The sequence below is a fragment of the Solea senegalensis genome, linkage group LG19 (genome assembly GCF_019176455.1).
Source record: "Solea senegalensis isolate Sse05_10M linkage group LG19, IFAPA_SoseM_1, whole genome shotgun sequence".
In the NCBI taxonomy this organism is placed as follows: Eukaryota; Metazoa; Chordata; class Actinopteri; order Pleuronectiformes; family Soleidae; genus Solea; species Solea senegalensis.
This window is the reverse complement of record NC_058038.1, coordinates 18556405-18578848: the sequence shown is the minus strand read 5'-3', so window position 1 is coordinate 18578848 and position 22444 is coordinate 18556405. Positions and strand designations below refer to the sequence as shown.

General features: G+C 40.6%; 2 protein-coding genes across 2 annotated transcripts; both read left to right on the top strand.

The window, feature by feature from the left end:
• The first annotated feature begins 295 nt into the window (after positions 1–295).
• Positions 296–7025, top strand: nags (N-acetylglutamate synthase). The gene is made up of 8 exons (XM_044051824.1): positions 296–775; positions 1727–2007; positions 2691–2904; positions 3064–3244; positions 3411–3450; positions 3558–3689; positions 4327–4509; positions 4860–7025. The coding sequence occupies exons 1-8, from the start codon at positions 404–406 to the stop codon at positions 5041–5043; spliced, it is 1587 nt and encodes a 528-aa protein (XP_043907759.1). The 5' UTR covers positions 296–403; the 3' UTR covers positions 5044–7025.
• Positions 7026–7334: 309 nt separating this feature from the next.
• Positions 7335–9365, top strand: LOC122784832 (cytochrome c oxidase assembly factor 3 homolog, mitochondrial). Its single transcript, XM_044050199.1, has 2 exons — positions 7335–7546; positions 8796–9365. Exons 1-2 carry the CDS (start codon positions 7378–7380, stop codon positions 8900–8902), a joined length of 276 nt encoding a protein of 91 aa, XP_043906134.1. The 5' UTR covers positions 7335–7377; the 3' UTR covers positions 8903–9365.
• Positions 9366–22444: the final 13079 nt, after the last annotated feature.

Sequence of the window (22444 nt, the reverse complement as noted above, 5' to 3'; positions counted from 1 at the left end):
AATTGATTGTAGGAAAACTTTAAAATAATTTGTTCCTATTATCGCCGAATCGTTGGATGAATAACTCATTGTTTCTGATATTCACCGTGCTTCCATAGTATGAACTGACTTCTTAAATGAACACTGTAACACATAAATGATCAGATAATTCTCATCATCACTGTTATGAATATGCATTTTAAACTCATATAGGACCGTGTATTCATCTGTTCGTACAGAGGGAACGGTACGTATGTGAGTGAGTGAAATGTCCGACGCTGCCGCGGGTGTTTGAAAGCATCACATTGTGGATGAAACGTGAGAAGTGTCGTCTCAGCAGCTGCGGCAGTAAAAGCGCTGAATGAAACTCGGCGCGGTCCCGTGTACGTGTCCCTGAACTTCCAGCCGCTCTGGACCAGCAAACATGGCCAAAGTACATAGCTCCTCCGGCTGTAGGGCCATTGTTTTGGCAGGGAAGTATCTCTCTGGTCCTGCGGTCCCAGTTGAGAGCCACCGTCCGGGGCTGCGGCAGCAGAAGATGTTCGGCCACAACCGCCGTATGGTGACCTCGGACGCGGCTGGCAAGGGAGGAAAAGCCGCGGCTTTGGCCCTGCAGGAGAACCCGGGCTATTCCTCCGCCACAGACCGACTGGTGCAAGCGAACCGGACTCTGATATACCGGGACGTGAAGGCGTTTCTGAACGAAGTCGGAGGAGACCCGCGGGAGGCTCGGTACTGGCTGACTCAGTTCCAGAGAGCCACCTCCACACAGTCCCCTGCGTTCGCCGTGCTGGAGGTAGTATATGTGTGTGTGTATATATATGTATATGTATGTATATATATATATATATATATATGTATATGTGTATATATATATATATATATATATGTATATATAAGAAAAAAAAAGAATATATATATATATATATATATACATATATATATACATATATGTGTGTATATATTATATTAACTTTTTCAAACAACATTGTATTTAAATACTTCTCTCATAGCAGTCAACACGTGATAACCTGAGAAGTTTGTAGTCTGGAGTTCCTTCTCCTTCTTTCTCCTTCTCCTTCTTTTCATCCACCGAGCTGGTGATGTTTAAAGGTGGCCGGTGTGGCTATTTGTAGTGTTATTGAGCATCAGCGTCATTTACATCGTTTCCAGGCTCTGTGTACAGCCTGGGGGAACTTTGATGGTACATTTTGACCAATCACAACGTAGTTCAGTGAGAGATGTGTACTGCACATGTACAGTACAGTGCATGCCTTTAATGGATGGAGAGTTGTTGCTCTGCCTTTCAACCGACAGTGAAGATGCAACATCCGTAACATTCAGATCCCACTAAATACAGGTCTGAACGTTCCCAATGAGTCCTGAACGTGCCCTCAGACCTGATCACAGAAACCACGTTTGACGGCAGACACATCTGTTCACTCAGGCTCCTTAAAAACGCGTCAGTGTGTATTTAAGAGGCCGGATAATGGCAGGTGTACTCGCATACGAGCAGATCATTTAGGACGGATGTTGATACCAGATCTGAACGGGGGCCAAAGTGAACTGAGAGCACAGATGCTGCTTTGTTACATGTCGACCCACTGATTCCAGAAAGTCATCACACACTGGGGCAGCACTGCTTTGCCGGATTTTCTTTGTTTCACTGTGAACAAGCAAACCAGTTAATGGGGATGGGAGTGTTTCCTTCATGACCATGTTAGTGAGGTCTATGTGTCTCCACCAGGTGGACAGCTCAGTGTTTGACAGCAGGGAGATGGTCCAGAGCCTGGCCTTTGGGCTCTCCTTCTTGCAGCGGATGGATATGAAGCCAGTGGTGGTGATGGGCTGGACTCAGGATGAGGAAACGGGGTCCGCTGGACAGGTCGCTGGGTCTTGTTGCAGGCGAGGCCTGGTGGAGCGGTGCAAGCAGCTGACCGAGGCCCTGCAGCAGCACTCGGCCACGGCTCTGCCATTCTTCTCCGCCGAGTCCTTCCTGCTGCTGCACGAGGCACCGAGGGGAAGCAGGTGAGGGGCGTCAGCTTTCTTTTTACTTAAGGAACTTTGTTATTTGCCGTTCCATGTAGACATGGTGAAGACAACCTGTTGACATTTAAAATGAGCATCAGAGTAGGAAAGAAAGGTGATTTTTTTTTTTCTTTAATTCATTCTTGTTGGTTTGAGTTTTTCAGAAACTGCTGATCTAGTAGGATTTTCATGCTGAACCATCTCTCGGGTGTACAGAGAATACAGAGCACACACTTTTTCCAAAAATCCATTATTATATAATTATATTCAGATATTCCCTCTGCCTGCACAGATGCTTTAGTGTCATGAACTGTCAGGAGGACAGTTTAGCTCGCACATCACTGTCCTCTGATGGACCATGTGGTATTTACTCCAGATGTTCTGATAAGCTTCTCTGCTTTTTATTTTAAAGGTTTCAAGGTTTGACTTTGAACGTAGTTCCCTAGGGTCAAACAGATTTTGAATTTTTGATTAAAAAGTGACACCTCTAACAGAGAAGAATCACTAGACTGGTTCAAGATGATAGAAAAACAACAGTAACTTTAAAATTAATTTATGAAATAGTTGATGCAATAGTGAGCTTTTCCACCATCATCATCCATCACTACTCCTCTCTCTGCATCCCTATGTCCTTTGCTGTCTTCCTTAGTCCTTCTGACCCGTCTTCATCCTCCTCCCTTCAGTGCACCGCACCACGTTGCCGTGGAAACCAACCTCCTCCAGTGGAGTCTCGACTGTGGGACAATCCCGTTGGTTTGCCCGGTGGGGAGGGACAACCAAGGTTGCTCGGTACTGTTGGACCCGACGGAGGTGACGGCGGCCATTTCACGAGCACTGCAGCCCCACAAAGTCATGTTCCTGAACAAATCCGGAGGGTTCTGTGGTCGAGAGCGTAAGGTACGAGTGCTGGCTATCCACGTCTAGGTTTTGCAAATTTGATTTTAAGAAACGCAGTCAGAGTGGACCGGTCTGAGGATTGTTTACTCAACACTACCACTGCAGGAGAGAAATGCCCTTTTTATTCAGGGACGTGTACGTGTTTTATTTGTGATCCAGGTGCTGGCCACCGTGTCATTTCCCAGCGACCTTCCCAGTCTGTCGACGGCAGCGTGTCTGAGCACTGCAGAGCGACACAAAGTGACCACCATAGCCAGACTTCTCAACCAGCTGCCGACAGAGTCCTCTGCAGTAATCACCTCTGCAGACACGCTGCTGACCGAGCTGTTCAGCCACAAAGGTGAGACCGTTTGACTCGTGGAGCTCCTCCTGTATGGACTTACACAAACATGGGAGGCGTGTGACATGTGGCATTGACTTCTCAATAGTGATTAGCATTTATTTATTTATTCATTACTTTAAAAGGAGTGTAAAACTACATCTTCTTGTCTGGTACTCTGTCTTAGGGTCTGGGACTCTCTTTAAAAATGGAGACCCCATACACCGGTAAGTAGGCATTGCACACCTACATCTGATTGAAGGCCAAATTCCAAATGAAACGCTTTCAATTTTTGTGTAAAAAGTAAATGATAATGTCCTCTGTGTGTGTGTAGGTACACGTCTCTGGATGAGATTGATGTAGGACGTCTGCTGAACCTCATCAACAAGTCGTTTGATAAAACTCTCAGGGAAGACTACATTGACTCCCTGAAAGGACGTTTACACTCCATCTACCTCTCTGAAGGGTGTGTGCAACTATTCCGGGATTAAATATGTCCCAAATGTCCCAAATCCATGTCCACATGTCCTCGTATGCATTTGAATCCGTTACATCCAGGTCGCCATCTCACTTACATCAAATTAGAGCTGCAACTAACCATTATTTTCATAATCAGTTTGTTTCTCGATTAATTGTTTGGTCCATAAAATATCAGAAAACTTTAAAAAATGTTGATCGGTGTTCGTCAAACCTGGAAATTATGAAGTTCTCAAGTGTCATGATTCACTTTTAAGGATTTCTTTGTTATCCAGAGCAAAGAAATTAAGAAAATATTCACATTTACGAACTTAAACAATCGGAAATCCTCAAACTGATTAATTGATTATCAAAATAGTTGTCAATTAATTTAGTAATCGATTAATTTTTAGATCCAAGTGCTAACCACTATACCACCGTGTGGCCCTGTAGTGAATACATATTTGGTCTTTATTTAGTACAGGCCAAATAGAAAAACTTTTTTATCTTCTATCAAATCTGTAAACCTGCTCTGTGATGATTCCAGTGATTTACTGATATTTTGCCCAGATGCTGGTCATTCCTCACCCCCCGTGTTCACTAAATGAACCTCTCTCGTGCCGTTTTGCTCACCTCTGTGCCTCCAGCTACCATGCAGCAGCCATTATCACCATGGAGCCAGTGAACAGTGGCACGCCATACCTTGACAAGTTTGTGGTGAGCAGCAGTAAGCAGGGCCAGGGCACCAGCCACATCCTGTGGGAGTGTATCAGAGAAGACCTGGGCAAGCTGTTCTGGAGGTCCAGAGCTACCAACAGGATCAACCCCTGGTAACTAGCACGCGTACACTCACACTCTTTCATGTTAGCATTTGCATTAGTTGTCCAAAGTATTTGAAAGGGGGATATTGAGATGGAGTCTACAGGTTGGCTTGCATCCTGGGACAGAACAGGTCCTAAATATAGCGGGGAGCTCATCCCACCACTGTGGAGTCTGGAGTTATTCGCTCACAGGGACACAGGAGCCACTGATCTACTGCTGCCTCGTGTGATTAGCTTGTATCATTTAGGTCAATTAGAGTGACACAATTTATGTATTTCCATTCAAATTTAAATTAGAGCTTTGACGCCCGTGTCATGAAGAGCCTGAGTGTTTGTTGTCCCTCTCTGTGTCCATGCAGGTACTTCAAACACTGCGATGGGAGCTTCGTGAACGGGGTGTGGACTGTCTTCTGGTTCGGCCTGACGGACATCAGAGATTCCTACGAGCTGGTGGAATATGCCAGGACGCTCCCCGACTCCTTTTGTTTCTCCGCCTCTCTCACCGCCTCCCAGCAGCTCCTTCCACCTGCCGCAGCGTCCTGAGCAGCCGGCTCTCCGCGGTGCAAGGATGTTAGCGCTGTAGTTGTCGCGGCTATGAATCATTCTCTGTTTTTGAAGCTAGTCTCAGCTTAAAGCATCGTCCTTGATTTGGACAGTCAAGCCTTGTTTATACTCGGGATGTGGGTCTCTGCATTCAGAGGCGTTTGTGGGTCAAAGCAAACTGTGTACAAAGAAACAAGTCTGTGGATAAGCAGGAAGTTTATGAGTAACATATATTTTTGCATGTCTACGCTGCATCAGCACCTGGAAATTTAACTCTGGAATATTGCCTTTAATCTGACTTTAGATGTATATATACTGTACATCTAAAGCAGATGTTATTATTCCAGTCCTTTTAGTATAATGTGCTGTTACAGTGTCGGCTGACGATAGAATTAATTTGAGTAAACATTTCCTGCTGCCTCGTTTAGATGTTTCGCACATCTCAGTCGACTAATAGACTATATTAAAGTTACATTTAAAAGTAGGGATGCACCGACATGAAAACCAAAACACCAAAAGGAATTATTCTGCCAATTCTGTACCATCTGCACCATTACCATAACAGACTGCGTTCCAAACTGAGTTTGAACACTAAACTGTGATCCACAGTTTTCGGTGGCTGAATTTTCGGTGCATCTCTATTTAAAAGTTTACATTTTTAAAGTTTACACGTGAAACAAACTACTATTAGAGTAGTAGAGATGTGTCATAGACTTGAGAAGTCTCTGGGTGCCTTAACGGTGTTTTTTTTACAGCTTACTTTTACTTTTTTAATTCCGCCTTATAAGACGCACTCAAATCTACTTCACCTCTCTTCCTTTGTCACAATCTATTTTGTGCTCGGCAGGTGTGTTGTTAAAAAAAGTTTCAACCAAGCACCAATGGCGACTTTTAAAGCTTTTAAAGCTGCCACTGTGTGACAAATCATTTCTGATGTGTGTGCACATGTGCACAACCAGGCTTTACACATGCTTTGTACCTCATGCTCTGGGTCACAGCTGTTGTACGATGTGTTCTGTGGCAGTAGATGCAGAAGAACCACTCACTCATTCACAATATCATTCAGACAAAGTTGTATTTGGACACAAATACCATTTATAAGAGCTTATACTCATTTTATAAGAGCCGTGGTCCGTGACAAAGAAGTGTACAGTGGGAACACAGCTGACTCACTTTCTGTAACAGCCTGAGATAACTTGATACCACATTAGAGCATAAGCCTTAAAGAGCAAGGTCTTCAGTTTGACTGCTAGACCTTTTACTGCTCGTCATTCCCATACTCTCTCAACCTGTCTCCTTCACGGTCTCCATACGAAGGGGAAATGCCAACAAAGTACTTACTTAAAAGGTGATTTATGTAATATAATCTAAGCGACCTAAGTGCAATCTCGATTCCAGATTTTTACAAATTACATAAATGAGTAACCTTGGCTGCGGTTCGTTGTGTTTCTTTCCTGTAGGTAACAAGGCTTTTTAGCTTAAGCATGGTCCAATATTCCGGAGGGTTAGGAGCACGCTGCTCTCTGCTCGCTCTGCTGGCATCCTGTGTGTTAAACTGCTATTGGGAGAGCGGTGGTGGGTAGAGCAACAGACCAAAACACCAAAATGTAAACACAGTTTGTAGCTCACAAAGAAACATTTATTTTTGAGAACAATATACTGGCAGCACCGTTGTCAGTAAAGCCAGTATTTCAGTGTTTCGTTAATCATTTCGAGTCTTAACGTGTCTTACATATTTCACCTTTAAGAATAAAATCCAACAACCGAGATTGGAGCTTCTGTTCGTGTAAACAGGTCTGATGTATTAAGACTGTGTTAAACTGAACCGGACAGGATATTTTCTATACAAGAAAATACAGCTGTATGCTGTGTATTTTATATTATACTCTATATGCTATTATATCTGATGTTGTTTACAGATTGGTCATAGGTCTGTACTGTGACTGTTGAAAATAAAATAAAATAAAAATAAATTGATCTGGTGATGCCTCAGGACCCATTAGTCCTCATGGAGCCCAAAGCCTGGTCCTAATGAGACAGAACTTAATTTCTGTGGCTGTAATTAAAGTCAGGATTAAGATGATTGATGTAGTAATACATTGAAGGATTTAATTTTATTTTATTTTATTTTATTTTATTTTATTTTATTTAATATACCCATTTGATCCGAATTGAAGTGAGAAATCCCAGTACAAACTCCACACCGATTGGTGGCGGTAATGCTCCATATCGTTGTTTTTACAACCGCCATTAAGCAGAGAAGGGAGAAGGACCAAGAACACGAACAACTTCCGGTTCCGGTAATTGAGTAGCAGCTGATTATTCAAGGAAAACATGGTGGAACCTGGTGTTGAAAGACCCGCGGAGCCAACATTAACAGCGGCAGAGAAGCAGCAGCTCCTCCGCCGACAGCAGCTCGAGTTGTGGAAGACAAACGCCTCGCGGCTCCGCAGGCGGAACATGTTGACGGGTCTGACTATCGGAGCGTTTGTTCTCGGAGTGTGTATCCTTCACGGTGCTACCTGCTCGCACTGGTGGTGAAGCAAGGGACATGAACTGTGTCCTTCATTCACCTGCCTGATAATTATGAGACATATTCGAGAAACTCACGTTCGAAAAGGTTCAATTTAACTGAGAAACAAGGACAAGCTAATCACTAACCGCATGTAGTGTGTTGTGTCTTTATCTAGAACAGAAGGTATGAGTAATCACATTAATGATGCCTCAGTAGCATTTAGCTGGGTTGGGAATCACATACAATATCAGACGTGATGCATGGTCCACGATACAATGGTGTGATAATAGATATATTACAAGAATCTTCTGGCGTTACATCACAATATCTGAAGAAGAACACAAAACGTGACAAGTTAGTGCAGGATTTCTATTTCTTCATAATGCATAAAGTCAAAATGTGCCGTCAGAATTGACAGAATTCCAAACTTGTGTTTCAGTCTGTAAATTAAAATGACAGGACTATAGATTAGAAAATCTATGTAAACAAATGTTTCCCTGGCTGAAAGTAAGGAGTTTAACTGATTGTTTGTTTTCTTCAGTTAGACAGATGATTGTCACATCGCTGTATCCTGATATTATTAGTGTCGTGGAACTTGTATCTCGTGTCTTGAGGTACCCTGTGATTCCCACCCCTACCTGCAACTAGCAGTTATTTTCATAATCGATTAATCTGTCGAATATTTTCTCAATTAATCGTTTGGTCCATAAAATATAAGAAAACCTTAAAAAATGTTGATCAGTGTTCGTCAAACCTGGAAATGATGATCTTCTCAAATTTCTTGTTTTGTCCACAAACCAAAATGATTAACTTTTTATGATTTATTTGTTATTCGGAAAAAAGAAATGTTAAATACTCACATTTAAGAAGCTTAAACAATTTGGAAATCTTGTTGTAATCAAGAAAAAAGCTTTGAGCCAATTAATCGATTATCAAAATAGTTCAATACAATGATAAAAATAGTCTAAACATGATCCTTTCAAACTTTGAACACTACTATAGATTAAATATTGTCTGTGTTGTTTAATTTTAGTACTAATTTTACTAACATTTGTCAATATAAATTTAGCATTACTGAAAGTGCTCAATACGTTTCACTAGTTACAATAAAAATACAGCAGTTTACAGTGGCAACATTTGAAAAGTATTAATAAAAATGAACAAGTACAAACCCAGTGAAGTAGATGAGGCTGCTTTTAAATGTCATCGTGTTTTCCTTTAACCTCTTGTCGTCCAGTTGGCTACACCATCCTGACGGTCAAGCAGGAGAAAGTCGTGGAGGAGCTGGATGATGAAGCCAGGATCCATGTCTTCAGAGGACCACGGACTGGTGCCAACTCCTGAGCCTCCGTCAGTGTGGGAGCACAGACCCTTACATGTTAACATCAGACTGTACAGAGACGCCACACTGAGTGTCTGCTAACCTTCCCTCACCGAGACACTTATTTAAGAAGGATGATACAGAGTTTGTTAATTAATTGTCTATTTGCAAATACATAAAATTTACTGTTGAAATTCTTCATGTTTTCAAATATTTTATTTAAACCCATCAGTGTAGCTTTGACATGCTGTGGAAAAGTGTGAAAATAAATGTGGGAAATATTTACAGATCCACAAGAAAGTGCTTTTACTAGTTATAATGAAACAGATTCGAGTCTGAAGTCGAGACACATGCAGTGAATTAATAAAAATAACATGTTAATATACCCTGTAAAGTCTCTGTCGGTGCACAGCAACATACAAATGTGAATGTGTCTAAAGGCCTGCATAAATGGAATATAATAATTTGGAAATGTATATTTGTTAATATTGATCTGTACTTGGGTGTAAATGGAGCTTTTGTCATAGAATTTTCCTATAAGGTTAAAACCAAATCACATTTTTGTTGAATTATTATAATTTACACAATTCTTGATAATACAATAGGACTTTAACCTCTACAGCCTAAAACCTACTACATTACATCTAATGTACCTTTTCTGTCCTCACCTGTCTCGGTATATACTGAGATAATGTATTTATGCCTTTCGTAGCATCCTTCATCTGTAACTCATCTTGTACAGGTGGTATCTGAAAAAAGCAATCATTTGCTTTGTCTCCATCACATCTGTACTATTGATGCCTGGGGTCATTAAGAGTTCATTCTAAAGGCCGTTCATTCAGTGTCATTAAACAAAAACTCAAGGACAGATTGCAAAAACAATGGGAGGAGGAGAGGAAAGGAAGATGGTTTTACAGTATCCAAAGAAAAGTGGGAGTGGTTAGGCACAAGGAAAGAAGCAGGAAAGAGGAAAATGTAATATGGAGGCACTGATTTTGCCATACAGGATTAAACAACACATTATTTCTCATCAATAAACACAATACAGACAGATGTGATCACTGTGGGCAGGAGGAATCCATTCATCATGTTATAAATCTAAATATCTAAATGTTGTGACCGAAATAAACTTATAAATAAATAAATAAAACAATGTCAGAAATACCAAAGGGAGAGAGAAGTAATGATTAAAAAGTTGAGAGACATTGATGAGGAATTGGAGTTGGTAGATGTATTGCAGAAGAACTGGAGTGTTACATTAGTTTCCTAAAACCACAAAGTTCATTGGGAGGATATAGGATGTGTGTGTATGAATAGGAAAATAGGAAAAATAATACAATAATAAATAAATAAATATATATTATTAAATAAATAAATAAATATAAATATATTATTAATTAAATAAATAATATATTTATATTATTTATTTTATTATTTTTACATTTAAGTAATAGTTCAGTTAGATCAACATTTCGATCCACACTCCATACCAGATGGTGGCGGTAATGCACTAAATCGTTGTTTGCCAACCGCCATGAAAGCTCAGAAGAGAAGAAGAAGAAGGAGCATAAAGAGGAGACTGATTGGTCGGTGACGCCACACACCTGCTCGTCTTCACGCAGGTGGTTTTCAATCAGCTGATGACCGCTGATTGTTTCCTCCTCTTCCTCCTCTTCCTCCTCTTCCTCCTCTTATTTAATCTTCCTCCAACCAACAGTCCCGTGATGTTACTTTGAAGAGAAGCTGCACGAGCCGTGGACCGGAAAAAGAAAAACACGCGAAAAAAAAGTGTCGCTGCTTAACTCGAGAAACTGTTCCGGGAGAAGAGAACCTGTGGCGCTAATGCACCAACCGCCATAAAAACTCCAAAAACAAGGAGGTAACTTTAAAAAAAGAAGAGAAAATAAAACTAACGCGGCGTGACGTCAGACGCCGAAAAGGTGGCCTCGTGCATCAGCGAAACGCAGCAAGTCGCTCCAGGGTGGCGTGTTCGACCTGGTCCAGATTGGTGGCCCGTCCGGAATGGTGAGTAACTTTTGTCAAGTTATCTTAATGTAGTGGTGGCTAAGTGAAGCCTTATGAAGAAGCTCTGACGCTTTGCTAACAATTGTGTCGAAAAAGATTCAACGCTTCAGTGACGGTGACATCTGGTGGACAACTGACGTCATTACAACCGCCCAAGAGCACGACTGAAGCACTGACACTGTCAGCAATAACACTTTAGTTTAGTTTGTTCATTCATACTTGCCCATACAGCAAAACATCGCAGATTAAGCTAAAGAATAAATCTAAATGATATGAACATTTAAATGTTGGTTAAGGGTTTAATTAAATTAGTACAGTTGAATTAATGTTATTGTATTAAATGTCCATGAAGGGTTAGAAATCCTTCCTACTTTGCAAATGGTCATGGTATTTGTACTCGTTACCTCATTTACCTCACTTATCTCATAACTTCGACATTTTATCTCATATTTCTGACTTTGTTTAATCTCATAATGACTTTTTTAATCTCATAATGACTTTTGTATCTCATGACTTTTTATCTCATAATTGAGACTTTTTATCTCATGATGACTTTATCTCATGACTTTTTATGACTTAGTAGCTCTTTTTTTTTTCATCAAGTGGCGGAAATGGGCTTCCATAAAAAATAGATTTGGCGTTATACATGTCTTTTTATAATTCTAAATGTTTAATGTAGTCATTAAAATACAAACCTTTTTCTTTAAAGGAACAACCTGCTCACGGAGACCTGGTCGGACCCGTCATATACAAAAGCCTGAGGCTGTCAAAAAAAGGTGAGTGACACCGTTAGAGATAATTTACTACATCGTTCAAAATGTTATGGCTAATTTTCATAATGTATTTAACTGTACTAATATATCATATTAATTTAATCAAACATGTATAATGTAAGTTTTTTGTGTTTTTTAAAGAGTGTGGCTGTATGAGGTGCAGACATTTTTATACTTGAACTTAAAAGGCATTCCTTAAAGAGGGATAAATAATACAGTCACTTCCCGGTTCCTCTCACACACACACACACATGCATGCCTGAAAAATGTAAAATGAAAAGAAAGTGCAGGTTAGCCAACAACGTGTAGCAGTAACTTAAACCACCTCTTAGTATTAAAATTAACGTAATCAATATGAAACAATGGTGGCGCTCATAGTTCGAGGTCCGACTGCTGTTACCCCCGGGGTGCACAACCCTAATCCACAGGGGTGCTGCATTTAATTACCGTAGGACAAATAAGTTTCCGTGTTGTGAGATGAGTTTTCTCTTTTTATGGCAAGTGGAATCACACTATTTAACTCACTGAATGTGAGTGTTCATATCTCAGGCTGAGTGAACCATGTCTGTACCTCCATACAAACACATTCTAGAAAACCTAGTTCTTTTACACCTGTAACATTTTTTTGTTTGTTTGTTTTTTTCCCCCCAGATTGATCTTCATGAAGTTCGTCAAAGAGTAGGTGTGATGATTTAACTCAGGGTGGCCGCTGTGTCCCCACGCTTTCTTGGCCGCTGTGCCGACATCTCTCTCTCTCTGCATTGTCCAACATGGCCACGTTCTTTCTATTCTCCTGATTTCCATCTGTCAGATAGCTGAGGGTTGTACATGGAGCATTTGCCACAGGTTGGTTTTGTATGTTCCTGTCCACTTTATTTGGTGGTCTGATCTGGTCCTTGTTGGTTATATTTTTGTGGAACTGCTGAGCGAGTGATTTGAAAGAGTGAGTTGACTGATGGACTCTTTGAGATTCTCTCTCTAAATGAATGGGTTGTGTGTGACTGAGATGCCGTGATTGAATAGTTAAGATGGTGTGAGTATGTGATTATGTTCAGCAGTTCACATTAAAGTAGATCTGGTGTCTTGAAGGGTTTAGATGCTTGATAAGTTATAATGCACTAACTTTTCCTTTTTAGGTCCGTCTACAAAGGGTGAGTCCATATTTTCTTATGTCTTCTCTGGGGGGGGGCTACCTTCTTGCCCTCCATGTGTGCTAGGGTTTGCAGAGTAGGGGAATAAACAAAAGAAAACTTGTGTCTTGTGTTTTTTTGTAAGTGAAGGTACTTAGGTGTCGGCAACTGACTTCCTGGTCTGGCTGCTCACAGCTAACTACTGAGTTTACGTGCAAAGGCAAGAACACGCCTCTCTATGGAGGCGTTTTCTTGCCCAACCACTTTTTCTTTCCAACTGTTACGCAGGCCGCGGGCCATCGCTGTTCCGGCCGCCGTGTCGATCTGTCCTGGCCCTCCTTGTGCCTTTCCTCACAATATCAGGAAAAAACAATATCAACTTGAACTATAGTGATGTTGGAGGACCAGATCTTAAATGAGGTTTAAATGGATGTTGGTGTACAGTTAAAACTAGATGGTAGGAATAAAGTTACGCTCTGTCACAAGGTTTAGACTTCTTGGCCGCTGTGCCTTTTTTTTTTTCTTTCTCTCTTTTCCAACGTGGCCATTAATCTACCGTTAGCCCTAGAACGTTAAAGTAGATCCTGGTGATCTACAAATATAGTCCCTGGCTTTGGATGGCAGCCCTGCCATAGCCTTTGTATGGCCAATATGTCCTTTAATGCAAGTAGGCCATGATCGCTAACTGTGCCCGCGCCTTCGTGACCTACTTGTGTTCTTGTACGTGTGGCCTTGCGCGTATAGTCACTTTACATAGGCCAACATGGGTGCCTTCCGCGTCCATGCACAGTAAGTGAACTAACCTGTACTTTTCTTCTAGCATCAGTCAAGAGGAGCACCGACATCCCTGCATGTCCACCCTAATTAGATCGCGTTTTAGTTAAGGTAAAATTTGAAATGGTATGTGCAGTTTTTCTTTCTTGCTTGGCCGCCGTGCCATTACTATACCTGCTCTGACCTGAATCTTGATTCTTCATGGCCACTGTGTCATGACTGTACTTGGTCTTGGTGTTCATGCCAGTCTATAATTTCTGATCTGTTTTTCCTACTAGGTTTTCGTGTGTGTGTGTGCGTGTGTGTGATGACTGACTTGGACTGACGTTTATCTGACCTTTGGACCAGGAAGGTGAACATAATTTATGCTGCAAGACTGGCAAGATGCACACCAATTAGACAACAAGCAAATTCAAATTCTTTCAAAAACAGGTAAAATGTTTACCCTTCAGGTAAGTATTAAAGGCCTTTGCCACATGATCTTTGTGGGTAAATCGTGTCCACTCAATTTATAAGTTAATTTACATCTAAATATTTACAATGCCTGACACCATGGCATTACAATAATTTTATGCAATAAGTTTTGCGTTATTGAGTGCAAAGGCCTTTATTTACACACTGACGCATGCCAAGGCTGCCGTCGTGGCATGTGTCACTGTCTCTCTCTTGTCTGTCTCTCTCTCGCTGGTCTGTCCTGTGTGTCTTTCTGTCTGTCTCGTGTTTCTGATCTCCGCCTGTCTTGTGTCTGGTCTGTCTGTCTGGTGTCTCTGCCTTTCTGTCGGTCCTGTGTCGCTGTCTTTCTCTGTCTGTCTGTCTCTGTGTCAGTCTCTCTTGCTGTCTGTCTGTCTTGTGTGTCTGGTATCCGTCAGTCTGGCCTGTGTCGGATTCAGTCACTTTTTTAGTCTCGACTTGAATAGATGATTTTAAAGTTGATCAGTCTTGAGGCGTCTGATTGCTGCAGGAAATTTTGGTACCTTATTTTGAAATGGCTTTAATTTAAAAATGTAATTTTGGTCAGTTATCATAGTTGTAACTTGGACTGTTGACAAACGTGGAAGCTGATGAATGGTGTAGTAAATGCATCAAAGTTGACTGTAGCTTGTCTAAAGTTCTTTCAAAGTGCTGTAGAAAGTGATTATGATGAGCTAGACCAGGTCTTCCTTTATTCTCAAGTGGTTATTGCTTTGATAAGATAACTGGTTCCTGATTTGATTATGAAGCTAGTGTAGTCACATTAGATTGTAGGTGTTATTCAGCCCATGGATAATGTTATGATATACTTTAAATCTGGCATTTGTTGGCACACCTTTGTTATCCATTTAAGTCTTAAACTTAACGCACTGCCATCAGCCTTTGTAGTCACTAACTGAAATCACATTCAATATTCATGCTGACTTGTCTCACTCTGCCAAGTTTATTTCCCTCTAAAGGAGTTGAACCTTTTTGTGTTCATAGTCTTTTTGCGCGTCATGTTGGGAGGCCTCCCAGCAGGGGATTTTTATCTTCCCCTGCTAAACTATGCGTTACTCGTCTTAGGGATGCAGAGCTATCGTCTGCATAGTTTCTTTCAAAAATTAGATTGTAGGTTTCAGGATTAGGGCGCGTTTCTTTTCTTTAGGAGGACACAAACCTGGCAGAGAGACAACTCAGATTATTTAAGTGAAAGTTGCGCCAAACTTTATCTTTTGATACGATGCTTCGTGTTAAAGACTGTTGTGACGTACCTTCTTGTAGCAGGAGTGAGCAGCTGCAGCTTTTTAATTTATTTTTGGTTATTTGATTTGTTTCTTGCATTGACTCGGTGTCTGGAGCTTTGTGGTTAACGGTGATCGTGTAAACGTGTAAACACAAGTGGTTTTTGCCTCTTATTTGCGAAGCTGGCAGCTGGTTGAAATGATAGGACTTTATGGTTTGCCCAAAGTGGGATTTTTGATAGATCTTAGGTGAGAACACTTCACCATACACTAGCTATTTCAGCAAGTGTCTGTAGTCCGTTATTACCCATGACTTTCTTTCAAATTTCACAATTCAGGCAGCTTGTAGAGTCTTTAGGAAGATGCTTAATCCCAATGTCTTGGTTGGTTGCATGAGAAACTTCTATCTCCTAGATGTGTTGGCGAAGTTCCTCTGATTTTTGTAGACTTGCCCTAAAGTTTCTCTCCACTTTAACTCTTGTTGAGCTTTGCATTAAATGATTCCTCCAACTTGTCTCCATATCAATGTTTTTCTCCCTGCAGACTTCCACCACCCACTGCTGCTGTTGCATCTGCTAAAGGTAGCCGTATCCTGATTCACTGCGTCTTCATGTGTTTGGGTAAGAAGTGTCATTAGACTACTAACAATGTAAACACCTTTTAAATGCTTGATCTCATTTACCCAAATGGTTCATCAGTTTAGGACAGAAAATCATTGAATTTGACATTGTTGGGGTCAGTAACCTGACCTCTAGATGTTTGGGAAACCATGCATCATGATGTTTGAGTTATTTAATTGCTCATTTTTTAAATCAGTCATGATTTTATGAGCTGGGTCTTCTTCACACAGCAGAGAACAAGGTAAAGTCGACTCATAACATGGTAAGGCATTTCGTCCTTCCCCTTCTTCTCTGTGTGTGAGGAAATCTGGCCACGGATCCTGACTGAGTGGCATTCCATGACTGTGCAGTTTCCAAAATCAGACAAGGATCCATCTGATTTTGTGACTCGGCCTGTCGTGATATGCATTTATCTTCCTCTGAAACAAAGGATTGGAATGGACAGGTTTGTAGTGTAAATCACATCACATATAGATGATGAAGCATTTGTTTAAATTGAGGTCGAGCATTTTCAGGTGTCTGCTTTGTCAATACTCTGGTGCCACGTCTTGCTAAACACACGAGAAGCTCTGAATTGTGAAACTGCTGCCTCTCGCAGATGTTACAACAGCAATGGTTGTTGAAAGGCTGCAGGGAGAGAAAATGAGATCTGAGGACAGGAAAGTGGAATTGATTTCATGCTTAGCAAAATGAGGGTTTCAGCAGAGGACCTTTTTGTGGCAAGGCTACAGAATCAGAAGGAACGTTTGTCTGGGCAACTGGAAGATTTACAGTTTTTCATGCAGCCATTCAAGACATTGGGGTTAGCATCATCCCAAATGGCTGGCAAAGATTGCTTGTAACTGTCAGTGTAGGACAGGAAAGGCAGGTATAGGTTAGGGAGGGCATCCATCGGTGAGCTTTGACTGGATGCGAGGACCTGTCACACTTGACCTGGTGAGCTACCTGAAGATTTGTCATTTGTTTACTTCTTGTTTTTTTTTTCTCGTGACTTATCAAATTCTTCCTTGTTTTGAAGAGATGAAGGCTGCAGCACATTCCTGGATCAGAGGACTCCATGTTGGACACCACGACCTGGAGAAGTCCTGTCCTAGATGGCTGTGGTGATTTCCACGGGATGACTTCAGGTAAGTTTTTTCGGATGTTACTCAATATGTTTAATCCATATTTACTTAAGATTAAAGTGTGCTGACTCTTATTTATTTTATTTTTTGTTAGATGGTGGACCTGTGCACATGCCTCAATGGCTGCTACGTCACTCTGCCCAACAGGACATGGTCACAGAGATTTTTTTTATTTTTTAAATGGACTTTAATCCCCCCTGTCCCCACTGACCCACAACCACACATGACAAAACACTGTGATGCATCACCACACTAAAACACAGACACTGCTACTTTCAGCTTGTAATGTTAGACATTGAAAACTTGTATTTATTGCCTTCTTTATATCAAGTAAAACTTTTGTTCTTAACTTTATGGTTGACTTGTATTTTTTCAGTGATGAGTGTTATTTTGACAAATTAGTGCTTTGAACTTAAAGATGTGGAATTCCTTTAAAACGAATTACACTGATCTGTTACTGTAGACTTGGCACCTTTCGACACTGCTCCAAGTGTTCGGTTGATCTTAACCAGAAAACTCAAACCCTATATGGATTTGTACAAGAATATAATAAATTGGACTCTAAAGCAGGGAATGCTACGGTGGATGGTGATGCTGCTACTTGCCCCATCTCACAACTTACTTACTTCTAGCCACTAACACTAAACATGGCTAATGTATAAAAATATGCCACTGAACATTAGACTACTTAAAATGCCTTCTTTTAAATACAGATGTATTTTTACTATTTTATTTCATCATTTTATCTTTTAATTCCATCTTTACCATTTTACGCTTCAAGGTTTTATTTTTCTACTATGGTTAAATCGCCAAAATCACCAATTAACGAACGTTCAATCCAAGATGGCGGCTTTCCTGTTGGTTTTAGAGGGAGGAAGCTTGGGCTTCTCCCTCTCTCGGGCTTGCCACAGCATCCACATATTTGATTTAGCAGAGATTTTAAAGTGGGGAGCAAGATTGGGTACCTTGCTCAGAGGTACCCCAGCTCCTTGACCTGTTGGGGATTGCAACAAGCAACCCTCCGGCTCCCTCCCTTTCACCTGGAATACATGTGTGTGCGTGGCATATGTAATGCAAAACTCATGGGCAATAAAGTACGTCTCAGTACTGTGATGACAGTGACCTTTAAAAAGTGGCCACCAGGGGGCACTAGAACACTTCATATGAACTAGACAAACTATCACTTACCTACTGCCGAAGGTTAAAACCCTAATGTGAGTGGGATAATCAGAGTGCCACGAGTCAGAAGACATAGCAATTAAAAACATGTTGGAATGGGGCCGAGTCACACATTGACATTATCCTAGTGTGTCCGTTTAGATTTAGATTTTTCTAAAAATCGCTGGATTTTTTCCTCACAAATCTCCAGGGATGAAGCTGCATTTCCTTTAACATCCGGCTCATAACAGACTTTGAGGTGCATTCATCTGTGAGGGCTCACCTTCCTCTCTTACAGACCTTCTGACCCCTTAAAGGACACTTTCTATACAGGAATATACACACAGATGTTAACCAACAAATAGGACACCAAATATCTACAAGAAACAAAGTAGAACATGTCAAAGAAACTGCAAATGTGACATAAAAAAGACAAGAGCAATAGAAATATATGTAATATCTACATTTATATCTTAAAGACATTGAAAGAAAGTGACAATGACGTGAGAGAAAACATGTAATTTAATCAGAACAATGTGAAAAACACGGTTATAACCACTGTTGTGGGCAGTTTTTAAATATAAACACATTCAAACAAAGGCTGATGACGTCAAGGCAGATGGAAACAACACTGCACTGGTGAAGTGAAATGTCTGCAAACAGGTTAGCGTGTGACTGAAAACACAGTTTGACGCAATAAAAGCGTCTTGTCCTGAGATGATAACTCTAACTCAATCTATCTCTTAAAATGGCCCATTTATTCAACTTTGGCTCTGGCCAATCACTGACCAGCTGATGACCGTTAAGCCAGTGAAGGTCCAGGGTTTGGGAGGAGATGAATCAGTGGATGAAAGGAAAATGGACGTGAGCCTGAAGAAATACCAGTGCAACTGTGTGTGTGTGTGGTTGTCGTTGTGAGATCCAAAAACCATACAAACCCATGTGGGGACATTTTGTCCCACAATTTTAAAGAGCTTGTTTAGGGTTAAGACCTGTTTTAGGGTAAAGGTACGAGTTAGACACTTTGATGATGGTGTGTGTGTGTGGGGGTGGGGGGGGGTGACCTTTTCTGACCTTGTCAGGACGAGTAGTCCTCATGGAGACCAACACCTGGTCCTAAGGAAGCTAAATCTTACTTCTGAGGAACTGGTTATGTTTAGAGCTAGAATTTGAATTGTGGTTAGCTTAAGGTTAGGGTTAGGCATTAAGTGGTTCTGGTTGAAGTTAGAGGGTTTGCTCTGTTTAGACTGTGCAAACCTGTGTGTGTGTGTGCGTGCGTGCGTGCGTGCGTGCGTGTGTGTGTGTGTGTCCGTGTCCAGGTATTACTAATGTTGTGGGGACCTAAACCTGTTTACACAGTCACATTATGGGGACTTGTCTTCCTTGTGGGGACAAAAAGCAAGTCCCCATAACGTAAATTACTACATTTGAAGGTGAAGGTATGTTTTAAGGTTAGGTTGAGATTAGGGTTAGGATTAGGCCAGTAGTAATTGTGGTTATGGTTAGAGTAAGTCAATGCAATGTCCCCTCATGTCATGAATGTCGAACGTGTGTGTGTGTGTGCGCGCGCTGTCACTGTAACATGGAATTACATGAGGCGGGTCTGGTGTTGGATGGCTTCAGTCGTCTGAGGTCAAACAGCGCAGAGCTGAAGTCCTGTGATCTGGTTGGTCAGAGTGTGGTCCTCTTCTGTGGTGTGGTGACCTGGCTGCTAGTTAGCCAACGCTGCTGATCTCTGTTCTTCACAAGTGGAGGAAGAAGAAGAAGAAGAAGATGAAGAAAAAAAGAGAAAGAGAAAGAAAACAGTACACGTGTATCAGAAGTCGCTTATGTATTTGTCCACTAGAGGGAGCTTCGCACTGAAAGGACCATGAGAGGTTCAGCTTGAGGACACGCCCACTCAGAGACAGGACCAGTTGGTGTCACCTTGCCTCTTCACAGTTTTCCCACACTGTGGCATCATTTCTCACCACTCTAAACACACACACACACACACACACACACTGGAAGTTCAAACAGAAATGTATATTTTGGGTTTATGAGGCCATGTTAACGTATTCAAATGCTTATAATTGAGTTAAAATAAGGTTTCCATTTCGGTCCTGAAATAGCACGAGTTCTTTCCCCGATGTAAGTACAACGAGAACCACCACAGAACCTCTTCAGACAGATCCAGTACAAGTATTTAGTAAAAGTCATTTGAGGCTTCTTTTATACTTTGAAGAATATGTTCACAATCAAAGACAGATTCTTTGAAGATTATTATTCAGAAATCTCATAATCTGACTCAGTTTATATATTCTTTCAGAATAAAAGCTCGGATGATTCTGTATGAAACTGTCAGAACATTGGCTATATTGTTATTAGATAGATACTTTATTGATCCCGAAGGAAATTCAAGAGCTATTAACTAGCTTTAGGGCCGGCCCAAGCATTTATGGGGCCCTAAGCTGAATTTGATTTGGAGGGGGCCCTCCCACCATCTGAAATGTACCTCAATAAATTGCATTAACTAGATCATAGCTATGTTATTTACTCCAAACCAGTGTCACTCTTGGTTTTGTTTTGTTTTTTTGCTTTAGGGGAGAATAAAATCACATGACCTACTTTTAATTTGCACTTTCAAACACCGTTTGTGGTGAAACTGGACTTGAATTGAAAAAAAAATATGATTAACACAATTAAGATATGCAAATTTATGTAAAGATTTCTTTCAAATGATAAAGTATTTGTCCTCCCATGGTTATGATCTTTGAAACAGACCAATGTAACCATTAATGTAGAGCTGAAACAATTAATCAGTTATTAATTGATTAATAAATGAATCAACAACTCTTTTGATAATCGAATAATCGGTTTGAAGCTTTTTGATGATTAAAACCAGATTTCCCATAGTTTAAACTTCTTAAATGTGAATATTTTCTTTATTTCTTTGCTCTGGATAACAAAAAAATCATTAAAAGAATCATTTTGGTTTGTGGACAAAACAAGACATTTCCGGGTTTGATGAACACCGATCCACATTTTTTAAGGTTTTCTGATATTTTATCGACCAAACGATTAATCACACAAAAGGACTTACTCAAGTAGTATTATAATGTAGAGATTCCCAAAGTCTGGATCAACCTTTAAGTTAAGATTTATGTCTATATTTACCAAATTTCCCTGTGGCTGTAAATACGTTAATTATGCACAAAACTGTCTTGTCATGATTTATATTATGAGTTTGGTCATGATAAACCTGTCTGCATGTCATGTGGGTCTCCATTAGGGCTGAACGATTTTAAATATCTAATTGTGATTGCGATGTGATTTGCGATATCAGAGGAAACGGTCATTTTTACGTCATTATTCTCATTTTCATTTGAAAAGCATATTTAAAAGGATTACTGTGTGATATTTGTGCAGATCTGTAAGAAACAAAGACGTTCTCTTCAGTCTGTAGAATAACGTCTACAGATCGAGACAAGAATTCATCGTAACACACATTTTAAAATTGCAGTCCCCATGTAGAACGTTGGCTGTTCTAATGGGTGAATTCAATTCAGTCAGGTATGATTTCCCAGTTCTCTGTCGACTGTATTCACACATGTTTCATTTGATACATGTGGGGGTGAAAAAAACACTGGAAATAATCCAAAATATTCCAGGTGCTGCAGTGATTTCAGTGTGCACAGGAATGGAGCAGTGGTGTTACAGTCCTGTCATTACATGCTCCACCAACTGTAAATGAATCTTAGCTGTCAATCAGCGTCAAATACTTCCTAAGTATAATCATAAGATTATTCTGATTATACTATAAAAAACACTTTATTACATTTTTAAATATCTAAACTTACAACTGTACTGTACTGCACAGATGATCATATTATCTAAGGCTTCATTTCATCTTGTATTGTTATGTTTGGCTCACTCTTGTACAGTAATTACTTCTCTTTATTGTGTGTGTGCGCCTTCATTTTAATTTGTTGTGTGTGAAACTCTTTGTTTTTACTCCAACTGTCATGTTATTGTCTTTAATGTGAACATATATATATAATATATAACATAAGTTGGAGGGAGACTGTGTGGTCTCCTCTCAGGTCTTTGCTGCAGTAAACAGTGTTTTCTGGCACTCCTCCAGCTGGGGGCGCCCTCCAGACAATCCCCTCAGTGACCACTGTCGATACATTGTTCATTTTTCAAAAAGAAGAAAAGAAGAAAAACATGTTAGACGCCACATTCTCACCACGTAAAAGAGGATTTAATGATTTAGCTTGGATACTGA